The following is a 24,055-nucleotide window of genomic DNA, read 5'->3' on the forward strand; positions in this document are numbered from 1 at the left end:
AAGGAAGGCATTGATAGAGAAACATCAGAAGAAGATAAGCAATACAAGGACTGTCTAAAGAAAAATTACAGCCAAAGTATACTTTTTTTTTCTCGACAACATGGCAATTAATTGATTTGAAAATTTAACAAACTTCATCCATCCAATCTGCTCCAATAGAAAGAAAGAATGTCAATAATCAACCCCACCCTGGTCTAGCCTTGCATGCGATCTCTCAAACCAATAGTTCGATTCTGCTCCTTTGCTCATCTGACATATTTGCTGATTGGTAGCAAGCAAATGAGAGTATATTCATTTCATACGAATCAGCAAGATATTCATTATTATTAAGTATGCACAATGGATGCTCAGCTAAATCACCACAATAGAAAGAGTAGAATTTAATCTTACTCTCTCTAGATTAAAGATTTGAATTCTTACCTATTTAGGCAATTAGTTATAGTTGTTGAGTTGTTCGAGATGGAATGGGATTGCTTCATGGTGATTTTTTTTTTAAAAAAAATTAGAATAAAAATTATAAATCAAATAGAAATCCTTGGTCTCTGTGATATATGATTTTCACATCTATCGGAATTCCCCCCTGTCTGGTATGGACGTCCTGTACTGTATACCTGTACTCCGTACGGAGTATGCATGTATAAAACCCGACCCAGATCCGAATAACCCAACCCCGCATGTGCACCCCACTATACGGAGTACATACCTGGCCTATCTAAACTTACATGCAAAGTACCTAAAGCTGTCTATGCACCGAGCTGTAGAGTAGATAACACAATTAATAATAAATACGGATCTCTACTAGACATTGTTTCACTAGTCCTAGTAGATATCAAAAAGATTGGATCTAGGCATGTCCTCTGTACCCATGTATCACTGTGTTTTAGTATGAGTGACAACAACGCGGGGAAGTCGGGGTAGTTATCCGATGGATTTACCTAAGTACATCCATGGAGGAAGATCTCGGCCCAATGTTACTGCGAGAATGATTCTTGACTACCTAGGCACATGTACGTGTATACTATCGAGGGGTGAGGGGTCGAAATGGAGTCGAATTCTCGGAATCTCAATCATCTCGTTTGGTCTACTTTCTTTCTTTCCCGGAATTTGTCTACAGGTTTGATTCCCAAACAAGGAACATAAGTCTCGTTCATCAAGGAATATAGCTATATAGAATATATCATTCAATTCACCATGACGACTCCGGCTACTGTTCTTCCCCGCAGAACGGCAATTGTAACGGGATCGGCGCGTGGAATGTAAGTGGCTCGTCTCGTTTTATCGATCTGAGAACAGCAGGATGCTGGTTCCTGTCTATTCTCAAACCAGGCTAACAATTGATCTCCTGGATTTTACAGAGGGAAAGCGATCGCCCTTCGTCTCGTCCAAGATGGCTACTCCGTCTGCATCAACGACATCGCAGGTCTTGCCGATGAGATTACCGCCGTAGTCAACGAGATCAACAGCAGCAGCAGCAGCAGCAACAGCAACAGCGAAGACACTCCCCCTCGACCTTGCGCCATCGGAGTCGTTGCAGACGTCGCCAAAGCCAACGAGGTCGAAGCCATGATCAAGGAGACGGTCGACAAGCTGGGCCCGCTGACCCTCATGGTGGCGAACGCCGGCATCGCCCAGATCAAACCCTTGCTCGAGGTGACTGAGGCCGACGTCGATCAAGTGTTCGACGTCAACTTCAAGGGCGTGTTCAACAGCTACACGCTGGCGGCCAAGCAAATGATCGCGCAAGGCGACCCGCAGACGGCGGCTGGCGTGGGCGTGTACAAGATCGTCGGGGCGTCGTCGATCGTCGGATTCAAGGCCTTTGCTACGCTGGGCATCTACTCGGCCAGCAAGTGGGCGGTGCGCGGACTGACCCAGGCGCTGGCCATGGAGCTCGCACCGCACAAGATAACCGTCAATACGTACGCGCCTGGCATCGTGGGCACCGCCATGTGGGACCAGATTGACGAGGCGCTCGGGAAGTTGCACGGCAGGCCCAAGGGAGCGACTCTCGCGCAGTACAGCCAGCAGCTGATCGCACTGGGCAGGACCAGTGTTCCGGAGGACGTAGCAGGCTTGGTGGGCGGATTTCTGGCCAGCAAGGACTCGGACTATGTGACTGGACAGACGATGTTGGTGGATGGAGGAATCATCTTTACCTAGAAGATAACATCGATCAGGAGTATTATTATTATTCACTATACGCTTGATGATGGTTGAGAATGTTCTTCCAACCAGATAAATGACGTCTTCGTGGCTTCTATAGAAATGTACCGAGCACGCATAAACTGCTAATCGAGTTGCAACGCAGCAGTTGCCAAACGAGCTCGCCATATCGTAAAACAATCCAGTAAGGCAAGGAACTCGCCTTCCAATTATTATTGTGCTTGAATTAGTGCACCACTGTAGTGGTTATGCCTATCTCTAATAAGGGGCCATCTGCCACCACCGGCACCGCATATTGGCAGTCGGATCTCGAATAATGGTAATGTTCGACTCTCCCAAGTTGACCAACAGAGCTTCGTCTCCATGCTGCGGAAACATCGGTCCCAGAGACGACCGCGGGGTGCCGGACTCAACAAAACTGGTAATGTAGTCTTGCATCACAAGTGCCACTGTCGTGTTCTTCACCGACGGCGCCGGACCGCCATTGAAAAAGGTGTATGGCATATCCTGTGCGTGAAGAGCAGGCGGAATGCTGAACATGTACGAATATGTGCGATTATTGAAAGCTCGATTCAAGTAGTCCGTGTTGCATTGGAAGGCGAAGTCCGAGATAATGAGCGAGGCCCGGCCCACCAAATCGGTATACCCATAAATTCCGTTGAAGACGGGCGGATAAAGGTCATTCAGAATATATCGAACGACGCTGGACATCATGTCCGGGAATACTGTCTGCAGGCTATCCAAGATCCCAGACTCGGTCGTAGTGTTAGGCGAGGTGAAGGTAAGGCCTTCGTCGGCATTATGGCCGACCATGACCTCTACATTTCGATCGAACCCACCCCCCCACAGGAGATCACCAGGAAGAGAAGGAACAAAACGCTCGTCTACTACCGGACCATAAACGAAGGTGCCGTAGGTTGACTGCGTTCCGACTTGATATGCGTTGGCAGAGATCAGTTTCTCAGAGGGCAGCTTCCGTGCGTCCTCAATGGTGTTAACTCCCAGAAGCTGAAGAAAGTCTTGCAGCACGTCATCCTGCTGGTCCCGGTATGGAACAGGGAAAAAGCCTGGACTCTGCAGGATGGCTCTCTGAAAGGGAGCCAGGCCCTTTTGGCCACCGTAAGCCGTAATTTGATGCAGAATGGATCCTGCCCCGGCTGATTCACCCATGACGGTCACCCTCTTTGGATCACCACCGAAGAGATGGATATATTTGCTCACCCATTCCAGGGCAAACCGCTGGTCATATAATCCTGCATTGGCGACACCATTCGCTTCAACATCTGTCCCAGCCAACCAGCCAAATGCACCCACCTAGACAAAGGTCAACCAGGTCAGCTCGTGTCTTACAGAAGAGATTAATTTTGTGAACTCATACCCGATAGTTTATAGCCACGAATACAATTCCCTTGCTCCTGTCCGCCATGCTGCGCCGAACCAGTCCAGTTACATTGATCGCGGTCTTGTCCCCAGCGACATAGGCGCCTCCATAGATCCACACAAGGACCGGCGCTTTCTTGTGAAAGCGCTTCCAATCCCAGAGAACTTTTTTTGGTGTCAGGACGTCTAGAAACAGACAATCCTCGGTGGTGCGAGGATCCGGGGGCGAGGGGGTGTATCCAGAGGAGATATTCGTAGAACCATTGTAAGGCATCCCGCTCAGGTAATCCGCAACAAACGCTGGTGCTATGTCCAACGACCAAAGTGGCTCCGCCTGAGGACAGATGCGACCGATTTCGCCATTCTGTATCACCGTAGTGTTCTTGCCTGGACTGACAGGTGCCCGCCATCGCAAGTCCCCCACAGGAGGAGCGGCGTAACGTATATTGCTGAAGTTGTAAATGCCGGAAGACTTCTGAAATCAGCTGGTTCTGCAATCATCTGTGGGGCACATCACAACGCGTACATCTAGAGAAATCGCGCGGTGCCGTTCATATCCCAGATCTACCACCGGCAGTCCTTTCCCTTCTTTTGCCTCACCGGTAGGCGCAATTGCCGCGAAGATGGCAAGCAGTGTGAAAATGATTAGCCAATCCATACCTTCTCTTCTCATTGATTTGTCTCCCTGTTTATCTCTTTTGTCTTCTCGAAAGACACTGTTTCGTTACCGCTCTCCTTAGCACACCCAGGCTGCGGGGTGCCAGAGAACGCGGCCACTGAGAGCCATCCTTTAGAGCTCCTATCATCAGCTGGCATTGACGGTGTGGGAAGAGCCATTTAAATGTCCAGGAACACGATCCTTGCATCGGCCAGGCAGACAGGCTGGCGGGCACATCATCCGCATATCATTGCTCCGACCGGAGTGCTGGGAACGGAGCTGTTCTCCCGCCACTGAGGAGCTGAAAGTCAATGGGACTGGAAACAGTCCAGTAAGCACGTGCAGAGCGCCACACTGTGGCTTGTCTTTGTGTTTGCAAAGAAGGAACGGAAGGAAGGAACCTTGGAAGGTTGGCACTTGCCTATCTAGGTAGGTACCTCCCAGGACTGGGGCTCGATAGGTACCTACCTAAATAGGTAAGTGTCCGCTGGGTACGATCTGACTAATACAGTTCCGGAAGTAGGCTGTCTCCGGTGGGTCAGCTCCGACCAACCTCCATTTTCTATACTCCGTACTTTTGCGCTGACAGACAATGGCAAGTGCCATGCAGCTATCCTCTTTGCTTTGATGTTAGAAGAGCTGCTGAAATAGATTTCTGTGCTGCTGGCAGAGGTCATCGCACCTGCACGGGTCAGCTGGTCCTATATCAACTCCCATGGCCTCCACGCCGCCCATCTCATTTGAGCGGATGGCCCAGCAGGCTGAAGTGAGAACCCCCGAGGATGACTGGACGGGCCTGTCGAATCCTGCAGAGCGCAGGAAGTTGCAGAACCGTCTCAACCAGAGAGCGTATCGTGAGTTGCCCCATTCTGATGTATTCCACCCGTCTTAATTTCAGGGATATCGTTGGCTAATCAGCAACCCACAGGAAGACGGAAGGCGATGCAATCTCAGAGCAGCTCCAACTCGGCTGCCAGTTCTATGTCTACGCGCCTCAGATGGATTGTAATTGGGCCCAACGACGAAGCGCGTAGGCTCCACCGGAAGGAGCGTGGAGAGCACCGTCCGCATGATCGCAAAGGACAAATTGCAAGAGTTCGTTCATCATCATCGACTCCCAGTCTGGAGCCTATGAAGCAGAGAAAACCAGTCCATATATGCGAACTCAGTTCTGCCGCAGCCTACACCATGTTGAAGCGGTTACAGGATGACGTATACCAGGGCCTCATGCAAGGCTCTCCTCGCTCCGATCTCCTCATTTCCCTGACGCAGTTTAATCTCTGGCGAGCAATGTTCGCCAATATTCTCAGTCTGGGCCTGACCGTGGAGCTTCTCAAGGAGGATATCGTCTCGCCCTTCAACACCCTGGGTCCCTGGACGCCGGAGACGGCCTTGCCGCCCAGCCTACGCCCAACTGCACTGCAAAAACAGATCCATCACCACCCCTGGATCGATCCGTTTCCCATACCCTCAGTTCGGGACGTGCTCCTGCAGATGCAGGATCAGTACGACGATATGGAACTCTGCGGTGACCTCTTTGGTCATCTTGGCGCGCAGACGGGGCAACCGGGGCTCATTCTGTGGGGAGAATCTTGGGATCCCTATGGGTTTGAGGTCACCGAGCAGTTCGCCCGAAAGTGGGGTTGGATGTTCACCAGATGTACGGAAATCTTCCAGTCCACAAATTACTGGAGGGCCAAGCGGGGAGAAGAGCCGCTCTTCATTATGCCATCCGACCAGCGGCAGATTCCCTCCTATCAAGATGATACTCTCGTGTGTCCATCTGGCTTTGTTCAAGAAGTGGCTGGAGACGACTCATCGTCACTTGAACCTGGGGAGACGTGATCATACTCTTGATTTACTGGTGCAGAATTCGATGATGTCATTCAATAGGATGATTACGTTGGTATCCATTAATAGCACAAGCACAAGGACAGCAAGAAAAGGCCATTGTAAGATATCCTCTGAGACAAAGCGATACCGACAAAGGACCCCTGGGCATTGTTCGGTCCCTTCCTCTCGCCGTCAATTTTTCAAGAAACAACGGGCATTGTCAATCATCCAATCTTGACAATAGGCTTTGATTGAAAGGTGTTACGCCAGCACAAAGAGACCCCATTGGAGACACTTTCAACGTGGGATGGGAGATACCGTCAGGTTGCTGGATGCCGTTGAATCCTTCTTTCCAATTCATCTGCTTTCAAAACACCTTTCTTTCGCGTCCAAAGATGAATTGGATAATGCCCCCTTTTTTTCAACTTCTGCCCTGGTTGACTACCTGGCGTGGCATTTTCATTGTCTTTTCCAGCTATAAGTCGCATTGTTACAGCCTCATCGCCTCAGCACTGTCAGTGCTTTTAAGAGCATCACTCCCCTAACTGACATGTAAATTCCGTCCGACCAACCTTCACACGAACATTTTCTCACGAATTCTCTCTACGGTGTCAAGAATTCTGCCAACAACATCCTTCATGCCTCGCAAACAAACTCCTCCCAAAAAGCGTTATCCCGACCCGTATTGCGAATATGATTTATTCGACCTGGGTGCACTTCCCGACCCTCCAGACGACTGGACATTGTACGGTTATGGAAAGGAGACGTTTGGTGGTACTTCACGAATATTTTCTAGCGCAGTAACCAAGGATTTGGTCGACTTCCATTGCTGGGGTATCGAACCAGATATACAAGGACGGTCGAAGAAAGAGAGCAGACTGATGGCCCTCCGAAAACTGAGCTATTATCAGGCTGACCAACATCGCCCCCCAACTCTAAATGACTTCTTGGATTTTTCCCGGGATGCTGGCCCACGCCTTCTCCGGACTGACTTGAACCCGATGCCGAAGCCGATCAGTCGTTTCTACCCAACCGTTCCGGATACAGGTACCAATCCTGCCGGAGACGGTATACCTCCTTCATATGCGCAACAGTTTGCTTATCCATCGGGGCCGCGGTCGAAATCAACTACACCAAGCCGGTCTCCGTCCACGTCCATCCCACCCAGTCTTTCTCCGTCTGGACGCGGAGCGATGAACCCTCCTTCAGTTCTGAAGCCACACTCAACTGCTGTTCCCGGTCAATCTCTGCCAGTCCCAGCCGTCGTTGAATCCGTGGAGAGAGCGCTTGTGGGTCTAAGATACAGACTTTTGGATCGACATCCACAGGCTGCAGCGAACACTCCACAGCCGTATCTCACGGCAACAAATGAGCGAGATCTCTTACGCGTAGAGACACGCTCTTTTGCCTTAACATCCCATGTTCGATTGTCACGATCTCGTGACGGATCAGACTTCGTGCTTGACCCCAATGGCCTCATCTACGCCTTCCGAGGCCGTGGCCCAGTCTCCGGAGTGAACACTTCTGCCATCGACTGCGTCATCGTAGCCGGGAAGTTTCTTGACGCCGGGTCCACGATTATTGACCGTGCCGGTGAGATCTTAGGAAACACGTTGACCGAGGTCGAGCGAGGATTCCGGACGATGGTAGACACCGACTGGGCTGTTCTATCGCCAGAGAGGAGCATGGCCACGAGGGACATCTTACGAGACATCATTATCAGGAATGTTGACTCGGCCATTGGCCCGGCTGTTCCCGTGTCAAATATCTGGGACGCATGCACCCAGTCTTTTGGTCAGTTTCACGTTTCGTACACAGAACGGCTGGTGGAATGCCCCTCCTGCTTGCGCAGTTTCACTCCGGAGTCCACTCGGGTTGTCACCTCGACAGTTGCGCCATCCCATTTCGAGAGCGATGCTCAAAGTGTGACAATGGAAGCGCTATTGAGCAGATTTTTCACGCATCGGTTGTCACAAAACTGTGTCTATTGCGGCAAGAAGGACGGTATAGTCCGTGAGCGGAAGTTTGGCGGTCTTCCCATGCGGATGGTGGTTCGACTGCATCAATCAGCTTCGCCCAGGAACCACACATCCGCCAACATCAAGGTCAGGTACTGTGATGAGCATGGCCAGGCACGGGTCGCAACTTATCGTTGGCTGGGGGGTATCTACTGCAACAAGAATGAGACACATTCGCATCTCGGGGGAGAGGATCCGTATCGTTATCGGATCTACTGGACGGACTCTGAGCGGGGAGAGAAGGAAACCGGAGAGATACGCATGTATGATGGGAGGAAAAATCTCGGTCTCATCGTGGGCACCATCCCTGCCTCCCATCAGGATGAGCCGATCCCTGAAGCGTGGTGCAGGGGAGTGCCTATTCCGTTGCTCTTCTACGAGCAAGTTCTGAATCCAAATAGGGATGACTTGGAAGTGGCCATGCAGACTGTTGAGGACATGGTATATGCCGCTGACAATGACGTGCTGATTTTGCAGAAGCACCAGCCGTGGGCGTCAGGCGATCGTCGGCGAGACTCTGAAGCCAGGTCATCCCCTAATGTGAAGGTTGAGGAGGAATATGACAACCTTGGTGGCTCCTCAAGTTTTGCGGTCCCACAAGAAGGTATGAATCGAAATGACGGCCCAGTGGATTCAATGGGTGTTTCTGGCCGCAATACTCAACTCAATCCTAATCAAGCATCTGAGGATGTTGACATGGGGGATCCTAACATGGTGAGGGCTTCACGACAGTTTTCTAACCCCAATGTTCAATTCAATCCGCATCCAACATCTGAGGCTGCTGACATTCAGAATTACTCCCTCAGACAGAACCGCTCCAATTATTTATGGGATCTCTCAGTTGCCCCGGTCGCTGGGGCTAGTGGGATTCCGCCAGATCGACACGAAATTCCTAACCCCCGTTCTCTAGCCGGCTCAGGGGATCAGGCAGCATATGAGGGTGAGTCACAAAACCTACACAGTGATTTTGAGTTCCTCCGAGCGTATGGTTTTTCTAGCAACTTTAATTAGACGTGCATTAGTCCTCTATTGTTGGCTCGTGCAGGTCCTCGCCCGGAGCAAGCGATTCAGGAGGAAGAGAACTCCGTGCAGGCTTCTGAGAGAGCCATTGGCAAGAGGTCGGCCGGAAACGCAAACTCAAGTCTGACATCATCCCCGAATCCTCAACCTTACATGAGGGCGCGTCCCAGTTAACACTCTTCAGATGCAGTGATCATGCCACTATTGACCGTTGCTTAGAGAGGAGAAAGAGTTTTGAATTGCAAGTATTAAGGGACTAGAAATCTTTTCAGATATGTATGTATGTGTATGACATTCTGCGTTATCATTTTTGTTTGAAATAATCTATTACAATGAAGGTGAATCTGAAATAGTCAATTAGAGTTGATATTATGGACAAGATTCAGCATCTCACGTGCAGCCTTGTGCATCAAGAATTCAGGAACTCACTTACCTCAGCTCTGATACAGCATTTATTACCTATTTATTCACTTCGCCAGTATACAGTAAACCAGGCATAGCCCAATTAAGCGTTGTCTGCCTTAGTCAGCGCCAACAAAGCAAGGCGACCCTTCAGTGACCTGACCATATCAATCAAGTTTTCCTTTGACCACACAATAAGAACCTGGGGCATGTAGCTTAGTCAGTTTAGCTAGGTTGATACTAGCTACAAAGCTGCGTTGGCTGCAGGCCTCAGGTTCGAATCCCCCTCTCGCAGGTATTTGTTCTGCAATTGAGGGGGTTACTAGTAAAATCCCTGTCTGCTGAAAAGTAGAAGGGGTTTTCGTAGCATCCTCCTGGGGAAGACTCAGTGGGGGTGTGAGCTTTTTGTCTTTTTTTTTTCGCATGTTTTTGTGATTACTAGATTAGGAAATACTGTGCTGTACTGTACACTTTTCAACTCAGGCCGAATTCTAGTCACTCCTTCATCCATTCCACACATCTTCTCCTCCACTACTCTCCTCTCCATCATTCACATTCTCATACTACTTATCCTCCAAGAGATCAATCACCTCACCAAGCTTCGGGAAGCAGCAGTAATCCTTCGCCAGCTCCTCAAACTCGAGCATCTTCGGCCAGAGCCCTTCCGGATTCTTATCGTCCTGCCGGATTCGCAACCTTTCCTGCGGCTCCATCGCCTTGATAACCGCGAGCATGCCCTCTTCCAGGGCAGACTTCCACTGATACTCCTTGTGCACCTCGTGACCCAATGCGCCACTGCAGAGGAGGATACTCTTCCACCGAGAGCCCATTCCAGCGCGTCTGGGGGTTGGCGCGGCGTCCGCACTGCGACACAATCTGCGTGACGGTCCCGTTGATCTCCGCCGTGACTTCACAGGCGGCCTCGAGCTGAGCGGATGCGGACATCGAGCGGTACGTCACGTTCAGCGCCTTCCAGGCTGATTTAGAGTAGTGGTCGAAGTTGATGACGCGGTTCCGTTCCCGCTCACGCTTGGCAGAGACGACTGCGTTGATCTTCTGGAGCACGTCTGGATGGGCGGCGGCGGCCTGGGCCAGGATCTTGTGCACCTCTTCGGAGGAAACTTCCTCGATCAGCGCGTTGATATATGAGAGGGAGGTGCCGGATGAAGCTTTCTTCTCTTTGTTTATCTCACACCGACGTTTACCTACCCCTGTTGCCCCATAGAATTTTTTTTAACTAATTTAGCGGGGGTATCATTATCAATTTTAACAGTGAAATGGATAATGACACCCCCAACAGTTTATTTCTCTTTTTGGCATACAACACAAATTTCCTGCCAAGACTGAGATTGCTCCGTACACCCTCCTCGATTACTCTGTATGTAATCGGGTACACCCCCTTTTACTTAATCAGGTAAAGCCATAAAATCATGGTAGTGGTACAGAGTAACAATTGACGGGGTGTATAGAGCAATCCCTCAAGACTGATAAATAAGACTTGACTTTGTATGCCTATCTCGGTATGTCTTACGATTAATTTATTTACCTTTTCATGCGCCATGCAAATATTATTGCGGTTTTGCAAGCTGATTTTCTACGTCCATCTCAATATAAGGGAAGAAGAAAAAGAAAAAACAGAAAGACACCTTCGAAGTTCGCATACGTTATGCATACGCAGGTAGTCAATGCAAATAGATAGGTAAGTTTGGCTCCTTTTATTTATTTGGTTTTGTACCTAAAACTAGACTAAAATTTAAGATCCTCGTTCCGTCTCGCTCCGTGACTATCTTCCAGTAACTTCCAATAGTTTTTAGTAATTCTTAAATTTACCCCGGAAAATGGCAACGCTACTCGTAGATGCACTCTCTTTCCCCGCATTTTCACTCAGCTCAGCTCTCCACATTTTATTCCCCTCCAACCACTGAGGTTGGAGTACTATGTCCTCCATGGTGCATAAGTAATAATTCGTTGGGTATTAATACTTGTTAGACCCTTTTCTTAAGTACTAGTAACTCCCTCACTCTTCTGGTGTTTTCTTTCTTCTTCTCCCTCCACTCTGTCTTGAGTCTCCCCGCCTCTTATTATTTCTTGATTACTTAGATTTCCTGCAGACAGACAGACAGGCTCTATAGAGCTTCTCTTCCCGCAGTTTAAGTGCCTCTTGACACTTCACTTTTCAGAGCGCTAGGGTGTCCGTCATGCAAGTGGGGTTGGGTTTGTTTTCGCGCTCGTTCAGCACCATAGGTACCTATCTCATGTCCATCCTATCTATAGCCACACGTCTCATTGTACTCTCTATACTGGACCAGTCTGACCAAAATGTCTATCATCTATTGATCTATCTATCTATCGATTAAAGGGGTATGATAATGAAACAAAGGAAGCACAAGTCCACGTCGAAAATCCACTACAGCCTCGCTCTGACAGCCTGTCTGTCCTCCGACTTGACCGGCGCAGGGATGGATCCGCCCCGCTGCTTGTCGGTATTGATGATGTTGCCCTTCTCGTCGCGTCGGATGCCCAGCTCCAGCAATTTCGCAAAGACCTTGGCGAAGTGCTCGAAGAACAGGTCCTTGTCCTCGGCATACCGCTTGACCCAGGGCGCAAACTTCGGGTCTGACAACAGCGCCATGTCCGTGGGCAGCATCATCAGGGGCTCCTCCTTCTCGCCCTCCGGCAGGTCCGGGTCGACATAGCTGAACTGCTTCACTCCGTTCGGCAGCGTCCGCGGCTCCCACTTCAGGTTGAGCAGCAGCTTGAAGTACTGGTTGGAAAAACGCGTCGGGTTGTTCACCCAGGGACCCTCGAAACCGCTGCGGTCCCTGTGGCCGCGACCCAGGTTGTGTGCCCCCGACAACGCCACGATCTCCTGGTCGTTGAAACCCATGCGGTAGAACACGGCGCGGATGTGATCCGCCCCCTGCGCGCCATCAGGCAGCCGTCCTCGTGGAGGCACTTTCGAGTCGTCGACGAAATCCGTACGGCCGGGCTTCCATTCCACCTCGGGACCTCCCATCTCTTTGATCGCAACCACTCCGGCCAACGTCCAGAGGTCCGAGTATGAGATCCAGGGATGACGCTGCTTGACGGGTTCGAGGAAGGCTCGGGCGATGTGCAGACCGGCGTTGGCGGGGTCTCCTGCTTCTTTCTCAAATCGCATGCCGGCGCCGTTGGAACCGCCGGTGTCGGTTTCGCGGTCGTAGGTACCAGCAGAGTGCCTGCGCAGCAATCAGATGAGAGTACAGCGAAGAAGAGGATCTGCAGTTTGCAGGCTGCCACTCACCATGCTAACCGGACAAAAATTGGTCCTGCGCTGCCATCGTCATAACCGGGCTTGTTCAGCTGCGCGGCGATGTCTTTGCGCACGGCGGCATAGTCTCCGGGCTGGCTAGCCATCGTTTCGGCCGACAGATTCAGAGTTTGATGTCAACCTTGGTCCTGACAGTGTCTAGGTAGGTACACACAGTTCAAGTCAAAGTCAATATTCAAGCAAGTCCGTAAAGAAAGACAAAGCGAAAAGAGAGAGAGACACGGGGCCCCGGAAAACGAAGGTCACGACCGCCAGACCGACAGAACCACTAATCAAGATGGGGACAAAACGAAGATATGGGGATGCGATGCCACTGACCCAATAACGTTAACAAACACGGAATGGATTGAGTGGATCCGCCCCGTCGTGTCGTCCCGATCGTTATCTTCAGGTACGCCATCTAGCATCGTCGACTCGACTCGGACTGTTTGCCGAGGTACGGAGTACTCCGTAGATACCGCACATGTTACCGAAAGAAAGGGAAAGAAAAGGAAGTTGCTCAACCTCAAGTCACTTGCTTCCGCTCCTGACATGAATAAGATCGTAAATTTTACTTTCTGCTCAGCAATAGTAGTAAGGAGTGAGGTAGTTACATGCCGTGCCAGTCATGTGATTGAAATCCATAAAGTAGTCAAGCAATAAGATTGCAGGTGATAACAACCACAGTAGTCTTAATTATTGGCCTCAGGTTACAAGGTTGTAGGTAAGATGCCTGAGGTTTAGAGAGTACTCATATAAATTAAAGTCAGCTGACCTGCACCTCAGGATACAGGTATCCACACAGCCCTTGTGTGCACTTTTGTCCGAATATCAAAATGAACAACAGCATGCCGGACAGTTCAGCTCAGCTCAGGGGTTATGTCAGCACACACGTAAGGGTACCCACATAGACCTCCTGTGCACTTGTGTCCGAACACCAACATGAAAAATGGCATGTCGGACAAGGCCGGAAATCAGTGATTTTGATGAGAGGTTTCTGGGTCACGTGCAACTTACTATTTAGGTTAGTATAAAGTACACACCGCCTTCTATACTTGGTATGGTGTGTATGGATACCGCTTTATTCTGCCGGAGATATACAGTACTCGGTATGAGACTGATTACAATTACCAGCTCCGAATTGCCTTGCTCTCACCCTTTTCTTTCTCTCTGCTATGTTAGTGAGTTCTGCATGCAGACTTTATTCCTGGTCGGTGTATAAGATAAAACGTCCATGGATCTCCTTGTCGATTGCGACGGCCATCATCAATCAGTTCAATAATTCCAGTTCAAACGGCTGGCGATAATAATGGGGTTACCATTGTCATTCTGATCTATTAAGCTGACCAATCTTTAGGGCACCTAATCTTGAAGACTGAAGAAATACTGCTTCCATATTCATTCCATTCCCGTTCGGCCGTCTTCTATCTACTGCGCTTCAACGGTGACATCATCCTCCTTCTTCTTCTTCTCCGTCTCGGTCGCCATCTCCATTTCTCTCTCAGACCTGGCAGTTGAATTGTCGCTTGCGCTGTCATTCTCATTCTCACCCCTCTCAGCTTGTTGACCGTGCTGAGAGTCCTGTCGTTGTTGCTGTTGGCCTTGCTGCCCGCGCTGCCGATCCTGTCCACTCGAAGATAACAACAACTCATACTTCTCCTGCAGAAAAGCCAACCGCCTCTGCGCCTCCGCCAACTGGGCCGTCAAGTCGTCGACCCTCGCCTTCCAACTCCGCACCGCGACCTGGGCGCGTCCCACGATCTGGCCCAGCTCGCTCTGGAGCCACCGTCGCTCCCTCTTGCAGCGTTGTGCGTCTCGCTGCAGCCGCCCCAGTTTCTCCTCCAGCTTCTGGCGATGCTTCACCTCCGTGCCGCGGATGACGCCGATGACGTCGTTTATCGGGGCCGTGTTGGCGGTCGTCAGGTTGCCTGCCTCCGCCTGGCGCGCGATGTAGATGAACACGGCGGTGATGTCGTTCGCCACGGACTGGATGAGCTCTGTTCTCTGGTCCGAGGGGAGCTGCTCGATGTCGCTGAGGCGGAGGGCACAAGAGCCGGGACATAAGCGGAGTTCGCGAGACATTTCTTTTTTTTCAAATCATATCGTCAGGATGACTTCAACTTCGACTTCGACTCTCTAATATGCAGCTGTACTTGCCTTCTGCTGAGGTTATCGTTCGTTTCCTTTGCTGAGGTATGGAAGATATTCGTAGCGAAGATATTCGCAGCGGCGAGATTAAAAAGTGAAGTCAAGGACGAAAGAATCAGATTTTATTAAAGACGCCAGTGCAAAAGGCATTCAATATCCAATGAAGAGACGTCTTTTGAGAGAGTGAGAATAATGAGAGCCAAAGTAAATGGTTAGCTGACTGATGGACTGAGATCACCTTCTTAATATAGGCACCGATATAGAGCCAACCCTTCTTTCTTATCTTGAAAACAGTAAGTACAGTATCAGTGAGGATTAAGAAGGAACAAGAAATGTATTCTGTGAAGAAAAAGGATGCTCAACAAAGAAAAGATGGATCAGATAGATAAGTCAGATCAGATCAGATCAGACATGACATGACATGACACCGCATGTTGGATTGGTTCGTCAGTTGAGACTGCAACATCGCATGGACACTTTGTTTCTGGTTCTGTTCCTATTTCTGTTCTTGTTTCTGTGACCTCTTTTTGTCTCTCTTCTTCATCACGTGTGATCAGTCTAGTTTTGGTGTGTTGGGAAAAGAGTTTGTCAGAGCTCATCTCATTGTTCATCCATTTCCATTGTGAATTGTGAATCAAGAGTCAAAAGAATCAGAAGATGGATGTCACCTCTACTCTCTTTCCCTTTGTTTCGTCCTTGCTTTTACCTGGCTTGGCACCTTGAATGAATTACGAAAAGCATGAAAGCATGATGTGTCATGTGATGTGTTCAGATCCCATGACTGGGACGGCAAACAGTTAAAACAGTTACTCAGATGCTGATCTGATCTAATGGTCTCTCTAGTTTTCAGTTTCCCTCTCTTGATGGAATTCGCAAAGTGGTTTCAATTGCAAGGGAGAGAGGGAACCAAGATCACGCAGCGAAAAACAGGGACAAAGAGAAGCATGCAAGACCACGTGTTGATGATTTTCCCACAATCATTGGAATAATGCAAGCGCCAAATCTTCATGGTTTCATCTGGAGACTTGCTTGCGGCTGAAGGCAGCCTTGGGCTAGTTCAACTAGCCAGCTTAGCCGGCTTCACCCTTCCAATAGAAACCAGCTGCACTGTTGGACGTCCAGGCCTTCAAGGACCACCACACGGGCGAATCACCGAGATCATTGGGCCCCTTTTTATCATTGCTGTTCCAATACAGGACCTGTTAGGTAGAGATGAGATTCAGCCTTGTTGACAGAGTCGTACAAAACCCCGCCATGCTGCTGCGGCTGTCCTCGATGGAGGAAATCTTACTCTTCCTCTACCAACGTGGACGAGATGGACGACAGAAACGATTCCATTCCGCTGCAGTCTCTGCCCAGGCTCTCTGCAGATTCTCGCAGCGACAGCTTCGAAGAGCAGGATGATAATACGCCCCCGCCATACACCCAAACTCCTCCAGAGGCAGCAGCCCCAAGTTCCGCCCGGTTACACCGCTCAGCGTTTATCCTAATCCCTACCATTCTGTATGTGGGCCTGGCGCTGTATGCCTGGGTTGTGATATGCGTTCTCTCGTTCCACCCGATAACAACCAAATCCTATAGTGTGCGGGCAGACGACTACGGTGAAGGATACGATGTGGCGCCTGGATACGACGACAACATGTCTCCTTTCTACGCTCGCAATGAGAGGTACTACCGGTCCGCGCGAGTCATCCAGTCCATTGTCAGCGTCGTGACAATCCCGATGATCTCGGCCGTGTGTGCCAGTGCTGCCGTCGTCTTTGTCCAGAATCAGCAAGACGCGTTTGGCTTGCGCATGAGGCAAGTGATGGCCTTGGCCGATCGGAGTTGGATGGATCCAGCCATGTATTTCCTGTTGATCTTTGGGGGGTGGAAACGGTACGGGAGTGTCCTGCTGCTCGTGGCGATTGTCCTGCATGTTGTGGGCGGCATCACATACCCGCTGCAGACATTGTTTCTGTCCTTTACGACAATCAAGACGCCAACGTCCCCAGGTCAGCTGAATGGGGTATTTGATCTCCTCCAAGCCACAAGTATTGCGGATCCAGACTTGCCCGACAACAATCTCGTCGTCGTCACCACCCGCCGAGCCCTCCAGGCGGCCACCGACACCCACTTTCAAGGCCATCTATGGCAAGGCGGTGCTGGCATGCGTGAAGCCACTTTTGGGGATATGTCTGCCCTGCAAGACCCTTTCTACGCACCGCTGTCGACTGGTTTCAACACCGGTCTCATTCGCCAATTTCTCACTCGCATCAATTCGACCGCGCGGTTTGAGCCGATCTCCGAAGCCCAATTCCCCTCCGGCTGTGATACGTTACCAGGCGCCTTCTATGTATACTACGACTACCCGTCCCCGGGTCGAACGTGTCGGGATGGAGCCTGAAGGCTTGCATGCCTGCCGATCTCCGTCAATCCCCATGGAAGGCGACCCGCAACCGGCAGGACTTCTCCGAAGAGCTGTATCTCAACGTGACGGTCCATGACGGGCCATTATATGTTTCGCCTGTTGGAGGCGACTTGTACAAGGTGACGGTCAATACCACCGCGGGATATTTTGAACTACCAAACTACATGAATGGCGGGATCGCCGGTCCTTTGCTTGACAGCGATCCCAACAATTTCTGTGGAACTGACTGTCTTGACGAAACTCTTGTCGGCGGTGGAGACCAACTCATCAGCCATTCAAATATAACTCGCCGTCAGGATCAGATTGCCGCGGGCAACACAACCGTTTTGTTGGCGTCGGAGCTGACTGCAAATAAAGGACCACTCTTCACCGCCGCGCTGGCCCTTTTCGGCTCAGGGACGTTCCTCGACACCTGGCCACAGACGTTCAGCGCGATCAATGCCAGTTTATCAAAGGCCGGAATCCCTCTATACAATGAGACAAGCATCTGCCTCGACGTACCACCCATGCACGCCCTTTTCCTGAACGACGACGGAACCCCTACCTCCGAGTCGCAGTATGGAGATATCTGTATTTACCTGGACTCCGAATCGGAGTTGGATGCACAGGTGGATATACAGAGGTGGCTCTTTAACTTTCAACTCGGACCCGGACGACTGGCCAACGCCTTTACCGCCGCCGCGTTCCTTGCTAACCAGGCATGGATGGAGGCGAATTCGGGAGTCCTTCTCGGGGAAACCATTTTTATCAACTATGATGTCGGCGCAGACAGCCAAATCCCCGTCATCTCGCTCGCTGGAATGATCGTCATCTCCGTGTTGCTATTTCTGTATCTTGTCCCGTTGTTGGCACTGGCCGTCTATGCGGCCATGTTTCCGCGATGGACCGGGCGGCTCGATTCGTTCGCGATGATGAGGCTCGGAGCGGCTTTCGGAGACAAGACACTACCACTGCTGGTTGGGCGGAAGTCCGACCAGATCAAGGTGCTGGATGATCTTCCAGGGGTAGTCCGAGATGTCGCGGCGCCGGATGAAGATGTTGGCCAGTTTGGACTGGGGGAGGGGGTGTCGTTGCGCCGAAATAGGCGATACCGGTGCTATGCGTCGGACAACGAGTCTTTGACGTGGAAGAGATGAAGGAGTTGGCAGAACGGGAAGCTCGGGGGGAATAGCTGTTTCTCTCTCTCTCTCTCTCTCTCTCTCTCTCTCTCTCTCTCTCTCTCTTTCTTTTAATGAGAATTCCAGAACGTATTCATTCTATGTTGACAGAGACTATATCCTCCCAAGATGTAATGTATGCACTGTACAGACGTACAATTTTCTTTTATAATATAATATGCAAATAATTCAATTTTGTTCTTATTGCATATGAGTTTACTCTCTCATACCCACAAAGGATGAGCTCCTCGTTGAGCTCAAGAGCTCAAGGGACGGGAACTTGACTGACTTGACATGGAACGATATTGAGGATCGGTATACACAGATATATGCCATATACCCAGTAAGCTAGAGCAAGAAGTCTCATTATAGACAAAGCAAGAAGCCCATAGAGAAATAAAAGCCATATGGTAGGTAGGGCAGTGTCAAAGGTCCTGGCATGGGCATTAGTTGGTAATTGTCAGCGCCTAGGAGTCCTAGGTGGAAATACCCCGAAACAAAGGAGATGGAAAGCTGATTAGCCACAATAATTTTTTTCTTTGGGCTTAAAATCATTCCTATTTTGTCATCTTCTTGATCTTTTTCTAATCATGACTGTTTTCTTCTTGTCATACTAGGAGTTCTGGTCCAGTCAAAATTCAATCGTTTTATTGTCTTCATTAACATATAGGGCCTATGACCAGACCTATCTACTAGAGAGTGCTATGGTAATCCTAAGGCCTATGGGAGTACTATATGGAGAACTATGCTTAGTAAGATAGTGTGATAAGTAGTAAATGGTAATATATATATGACCATATATCTAGTAAGCTAGGCAAGAAGCCCGTAGAGAAATAAAAGCCATATGGTAGATAGGGCCAAGGCCAAAGGTTCTGACATAGGCATTAGTTGAATAATCTTGGGTATATACATTCTCTCTTCAGCCCTAAACTCCTCCCTCCACTCCTCTATCTAGACTCGTGCACACGTAATCAATCTATACTGCAACTCCACGCTGCCGCTTCAAAACCTCAACAACCGCATCCCCCACCTCCGTCGTACTCGCCTTACCGCCCAAGTCCGCCGTCCGAATGCCCGATTCCAGCACCTCCCGCACCGCGTCTTCAATCTCCTTCGCCTCGGCCTCCATGTCGAACGAGTAGCGGAACATGAGCGCCACGCACAGGATCATGGCGACGGGGTTGGCGATGTTCTTGCCGGCGATGCTGGATAAATATATCTTAGTCAGGGACTCTCTTTTGCAGGATCTTTGGTAGGGGGTAGTGTCTTACGTTGGCGCAGACCCATGCGTCGGCTCATACAGCGCATGTGGCCGTTTATTATCATTATCACCAGGGAGGCCATTCAAACTCGCACTCGGCAGGACCCCCAGCGTCCCGACGATGGAACCCGCCTGGTCAGAGATCATATCGCCAAAGGTATTATCGGCGAGAATCACGCCGTTCAGCGCGCGCGGGTTCGTCGCCAGCAGCAACGACGCCGAGTCCGCGAGCTGGTGCACGAATTTCACTTGCGGGAACTCCGTGGTCAGGGTCTTCTCGACGACTTTCCGCCAGAGACGGGACGATGCGAGCACGTTGGCCTTGTCCAGCGAGATGATGGGCCAGGGGGGTTCGTGGCGGAGGGCGAGGCGCGCGGCAAGGCGGGTGATGCGTTGGATTTCGGAGGTGGTGTAGGCCCATTCGTCCATTGCTAAGTAAGTAGTCAGTCAGCTAATCGACTGCAAAGCATAGATCTTCACAGGCGATCCATTTCTTCTTCACATCAAGAATGACCTCCTGAAAGTCATCTAATTGATTGAAACGCACCATACTCCTCATCCTCAACCTTCCTCCCAAAATACGCGCCTCCACAATTCTCCCTCAGAACGACAAAATCCACCCCCTCAACGACACTCTCCCGATAGGGACTAAACTCCCTCGCAATAGCCGGGCTAGGCGACCTCGCCGAGCAGGGCCGCAAATTGGCATAAATATCCAACTTCCTCCGCACCTGCAACAAGCCCCCTTCAGGCCCATCCAGCCCCCGACGGGCGTTATCCCATTTGGGCCCACCGACGGCGCCGAAGAGCACCGCGTCTGCGTCCAGTGCGGCTTGTAGGACGTTCTCCGTGACGGACTTGCCGTAAGCGTCGATGCTGCAGCCGCCGATGAGCTCTTCGCGCAGGTTGAACTGCCGTTGTGGGGTGTTGAAGACGCGCAGCACTTTGATGGCTTCGGCCATAACTTCGGGGCCGATGCCGTCGCCGGGGAGGACGAGGATGTTGAATGTTTGGGCCATTGGTTCTGCAACAGTGGCTTCGCTGTACGTTTTCTCAATTGACAGGGAATTGCTTTTCGAGAAGCATCGAAATGGAAGCAGAGATACCAATTGATGTCAAGAGCAAAGCAAGAACGTAAATAAACAAAATACGAAGTCGGTATCAGAACCATCGGAACGGCATCGGACACTTTCCCGAGGGGCTGGTTTTCTGCTGGTTCTGCGGGGTATACCCCACATCAACCAAACCTTTAGAAGGACATGCATAGTACATGCATAGATACCAAACAAGGCAATGAATCTCATACCGAAGGCAACCAGTATGTATATACATGTACAATGGTGAGAAAATTGCGCTTGGAAACTAAATTCTCTATATCAATCTAATCTGGCTGGGATAAAGAAATCCGACTGTTGAAAGTATGTATGTACTTGACCCAAGAACTGTACTATCCATTCCGTGGCTGTCTCCCTGTACTCCATTTAGACACTCGAATACTTACGTATCTACCTACCTACCTAGGTAGGTGCCGATCTCACCATTGACGGCCTCCTATCGACCATCAACCACAACAGGTCAACTCTTCGCAAATCGCTCCACAACTGATCTGGCATGAAGAGGACCCGGAAGACCGCTGTTTATTTGCGTTTCCGGGACCATCTTCCACTGGCGAGGCCGCCAGCTCCGGCTGCACAGTGGCAGAATGGATCCCATAAGCATGGAAGCATTCGTTGATGGTGTTGGCAAACCGCGTAAACTCCGAAATTTTACAATCGGGGACAGTGATATGCACCGAAGCGAGTGACTTTTGCTGGTTCAGCCGCCAGACGTGCAGCTCGTGCACGGAAATGACTCCGGGGATCTGCTCCGCTTCAGCAAAGGTCCTAAGTAGTTGGCAAGGATGATTCCATACCAGCTCCAGATCATACTTGACGTCGCTGAGATTGACGCCGGAGGGAACGCTTTCCAGCAGGATAGTGCCGGATTTTCTCACTAGGTGGAGAGAGAAGGTTAGCTATAAGCAGCGGAAGTTAAAGGTATATTGACTCACCCAGCGGCAGCGACGACAGCAAGACCATCACTGCAATTCCCACGCTAACCGCAGGATCTGCATAAAATCTCCCGTCATACGTGGCGAACCAGATCACCAACGCCGAGATGATAACCCCAATATTGTTGATTGCATCCCCAATGACATGTAGCAGAACGCCCAGGATGCCAAGATCGTAGGTCTTCCGCTTGGGGGATATGTTGTGATGTCGGTGGTTATTGTGAGCGAGAAGAGACAGCTAAAACTCAATCTTAGCAAGCAGCCATCTTCACATCCAGAACAAGACTTGCATTGGTAGAGTCTGAGCCGCCCTCTTCGATTCCAGCAGGCAAAGTGTTCCCCGTGTGGTCATGCTCTGTGGACGGATCAGTGACAATCATTAATCTCCGGAGTTCTCTAGCGAACCATGTAAAAAGGTAGCACTGATCAAATTCAGGCCAAGGCCTATGCACCCCACAATGAAGACGAGTTTCGGGTTCTCAACCCCTGTTTCATCGTGAGCACGGAATCACAGAAAACACGCAGCGACATACGTTGCAACGAGACAAATCTTTCGATGGACTGGAGAAGAATGCTGACTCCAAGAGCCAGCAGGAAGACACCATTGAAAAAGGCGCCCAGAAGCTGGGCCCGCTGCCAGCCAAAGGACAGCTCTGGTGGTGAATCTTTTTTACTGGATATCTGACCCGCCAATTAATAACTGGTGACCCAAGCTTTGTCGGCAACTTACCCTAAGCGCGACGAGGGCCACAATAAAGCCGATGAGATCGTTCAACTAGCCTAGTCAGCGTACGAACCTACTCTAACAACCCTCATGACGTACATAATGGAACGCATCGGCGACGAGGGCAAGAGACCTCGTGTAGAACCCAGCTAGAATAAGTGAAATTAGTGCGAATGTCACATTCGATAATCGCCTGCGATTCATACCTGATATCTCAACAAGGAAAAATGTCGTCGACACGCAGATGACGATCCACAATCGCCTCGTGCGAGACATATGGATGCCCATGGCTGATGTCTGGAAAGAAGATGAATTTTCTTGACGAACAAGCTATTTTTGAAAAGATTAGAAGGCAGGAGTTGGCGTAGAAAAAGTAGCATCGGTAAACGTAATTTTTGTGGTAGCACATAACCAACCCGATTGGGTTGTGTTGGGCGGCCTGGCCGAGACGGAAGTCCGACAACAGATTTCTCCGTTGCACGAGAACCTGAAAATTAGGGACTGGCCACCACGGCCAACATATTCCCGTACCCCTTTTCATCCGTAGCCTCGGTCGCAATCAGATAGGATCACGTGAAAGATAGTCTCTTGGAAACATGTCAGCTTGATGCCTGAAAAGAGAGATGCCCAGAATGGATAAAAAATGCACAATAATTGACTGACTATTCCCTCACTGCTTCTCTTCACCGGCAATCCTGGCTGTCACGGAGCTCTGGAATCCAGATGATGCCAGGAACGGCGATTACTGCCAGAGTAAAGGCCATTCTGTCGGGGGAAGATACCCGACCTCCAACTCTCCGGTAATTTAATTCTGCAGAAGCAGTTCTTTAGGCATTGGAAATGCCGACTCGAGTCGCGGCAAGCCATAAATCAATCCACCGAGGTTTAGAATTCGATCATCTCAGGAACGCTAAAGATCAACGACATGCCCACGACATCTTAGCGATCTTTAACTCGGACAGCTATCAAAGGTCAGCCAGTGCACTTGATCAACGGAGGTGGACATACTATGGGGGTTTCGACAGTCGCTGCTTGAGAATGATTCCCATATTGACCTACTTGCCGCTTCTGCTGTATCACCGGACGTCATTACGCTTTCAAATTGAACGACCATCGAGTCCAATCTAGACATGGTGGACCCGACAGCTAATTACATTGTCGTACATAGGCAACGATCGCAGAGGTAGGAGGCAGCACAGAAGCCAGCATTTCAAGCAGCTCTATGGGTTCACAGACATGGAAATGAAGGCCAACATTGCAACCAGATTGGGAAGAACGAAATCTAGGGTCAGCAGGCGTCATATATAAACTGCAATCTACACCACGTCGTCGAATTTCGTTGCTTTGGCCAAGGCACCCCCAAGGTCCTCACACCGACCGAAGAGGAAGTTAGGGTTTGCCCTAACGCATCTGCCGTCCCGCCTGTTTGCTCCGTTTGCATATTGGCCCCGAGGGGACAATTTTCTTCTCCCGCAACTGTATGCATATTATCGACCTGTGTAGTTCGTCTCGTTCCTCTTTCTGTTCCTTGTTTTTAACTCG

At 50.3% G+C, this 24,055-nt stretch overlaps 11 protein-coding genes across 11 annotated transcripts; 5 read left to right on the top strand and 6 right to left on the bottom strand.

Moving 5' to 3' along the window:
• Positions 1-1,191: 1,191 nt before the first annotated feature.
• Positions 1,192-2,160, top strand: VTN77DRAFT_4736 (uncharacterized protein; the record flags this gene model as incomplete). Its single annotated transcript, XM_069420828.1, has 2 exons — positions 1,192-1,256; positions 1,356-2,160. The coding sequence occupies 2 exons, from the start codon at positions 1,192-1,194 to the stop codon at positions 2,158-2,160; spliced, it is 870 nt and encodes a 289-aa protein (XP_069277499.1).
• A 261-nt stretch (positions 2,161-2,421) lies between these two features.
• Positions 2,422-4,216, bottom strand: VTN77DRAFT_4737 (uncharacterized protein; the record flags this gene model as incomplete). Its single annotated transcript, XM_069420829.1, has 3 exons — positions 2,422-3,477; positions 3,542-4,015; positions 4,070-4,216. The coding sequence occupies 3 exons, from the start codon at positions 4,214-4,216 to the stop codon at positions 2,422-2,424; spliced, it is 1,677 nt and encodes a 558-aa protein (XP_069277500.1).
• Positions 4,217-4,916: 700 nt separating this feature from the next.
• VTN77DRAFT_4738 (uncharacterized protein) lies at positions 4,917-6,046 on the top strand (the record flags this gene model as incomplete). Its single annotated transcript, XM_069420830.1, has 2 exons — positions 4,917-5,055; positions 5,130-6,046. The coding sequence occupies 2 exons, from the start codon at positions 4,917-4,919 to the stop codon at positions 6,044-6,046; spliced, it is 1,056 nt and encodes a 351-aa protein (XP_069277501.1).
• Positions 6,047-6,672: 626 nt separating this feature from the next.
• VTN77DRAFT_4739 (uncharacterized protein) lies at positions 6,673-8,915 on the top strand (the record flags this gene model as incomplete). Its single annotated transcript, XM_069420831.1, has 2 exons — positions 6,673-8,766; positions 8,859-8,915. 2 exons carry the CDS (start codon positions 6,673-6,675, stop codon positions 8,913-8,915), a joined length of 2,151 nt encoding a protein of 716 aa, XP_069277502.1.
• Positions 8,916-10,037: 1,122 nt separating this feature from the next.
• VTN77DRAFT_4740 (uncharacterized protein) lies at positions 10,038-11,422 on the bottom strand (the record flags this gene model as incomplete). Its single annotated transcript, XM_069420833.1, has 3 exons — positions 10,038-10,269; positions 10,340-10,595; positions 11,305-11,422. The coding sequence occupies 3 exons, from the start codon at positions 11,420-11,422 to the stop codon at positions 10,038-10,040; spliced, it is 606 nt and encodes a 201-aa protein (XP_069277503.1).
• A 459-nt stretch (positions 11,423-11,881) lies between these two features.
• On the bottom strand, positions 11,882-12,870 carry VTN77DRAFT_4741 (uncharacterized protein; the record flags this gene model as incomplete). The annotated part of the gene is made up of 2 exons (XM_069420834.1): positions 11,882-12,692; positions 12,758-12,870. The coding sequence occupies 2 exons, from the start codon at positions 12,868-12,870 to the stop codon at positions 11,882-11,884; spliced, it is 924 nt and encodes a 307-aa protein (XP_069277504.1).
• Positions 12,871-14,191: 1,321 nt separating this feature from the next.
• Positions 14,192-14,845, bottom strand: VTN77DRAFT_4742 (uncharacterized protein; the record flags this gene model as incomplete). The annotated part of the gene is made up of 1 exon (XM_069420835.1): positions 14,192-14,845. One exon carries the CDS (start codon positions 14,843-14,845, stop codon positions 14,192-14,194), a length of 654 nt encoding a protein of 217 aa, XP_069277505.1.
• A 1,381-nt stretch (positions 14,846-16,226) lies between these two features.
• VTN77DRAFT_4743 (uncharacterized protein) lies at positions 16,227-17,297 on the top strand (the record flags this gene model as incomplete). The annotated part of the gene is made up of 1 exon (XM_069420836.1): positions 16,227-17,297. The coding sequence occupies one exon, from the start codon at positions 16,227-16,229 to the stop codon at positions 17,295-17,297; it is 1,071 nt and encodes a 356-aa protein (XP_069277506.1).
• A 188-nt stretch (positions 17,298-17,485) lies between these two features.
• Positions 17,486-18,457, top strand: VTN77DRAFT_4744 (uncharacterized protein; the record flags this gene model as incomplete). The annotated part of the gene is made up of 1 exon (XM_069420837.1): positions 17,486-18,457. One exon carries the CDS (start codon positions 17,486-17,488, stop codon positions 18,455-18,457), a length of 972 nt encoding a protein of 323 aa, XP_069277507.1.
• A 997-nt stretch (positions 18,458-19,454) lies between these two features.
• Positions 19,455-20,758, bottom strand: VTN77DRAFT_4745 (uncharacterized protein; the record flags this gene model as incomplete). The annotated part of the gene is made up of 3 exons (XM_069420838.1): positions 19,455-19,683; positions 19,750-20,170; positions 20,287-20,758. The coding sequence occupies 3 exons, from the start codon at positions 20,756-20,758 to the stop codon at positions 19,455-19,457; spliced, it is 1,122 nt and encodes a 373-aa protein (XP_069277508.1).
• A 542-nt stretch (positions 20,759-21,300) lies between these two features.
• VTN77DRAFT_4746 (uncharacterized protein) lies at positions 21,301-22,801 on the bottom strand (the record flags this gene model as incomplete). Its single annotated transcript, XM_069420839.1, has 9 exons — positions 21,301-21,600; positions 21,652-21,731; positions 21,790-22,027; positions 22,080-22,144; positions 22,195-22,275; positions 22,323-22,470; positions 22,520-22,564; positions 22,613-22,662; positions 22,720-22,801. The coding sequence occupies 9 exons, from the start codon at positions 22,799-22,801 to the stop codon at positions 21,301-21,303; spliced, it is 1,089 nt and encodes a 362-aa protein (XP_069277509.1).
• Between the last annotated feature and the right edge of the window lie 1,254 nt (positions 22,802-24,055).

The sequence above is a fragment of the Rasamsonia byssochlamydoides genome, assembly GCF_041956645.1.
Source record: "Rasamsonia byssochlamydoides strain NRRL 3658 unplaced genomic scaffold VTN77scaffold_33, whole genome shotgun sequence".
NCBI classification, from domain to species: Eukaryota; Fungi; Ascomycota; class Eurotiomycetes; order Eurotiales; family Trichocomaceae; genus Rasamsonia; species Rasamsonia byssochlamydoides.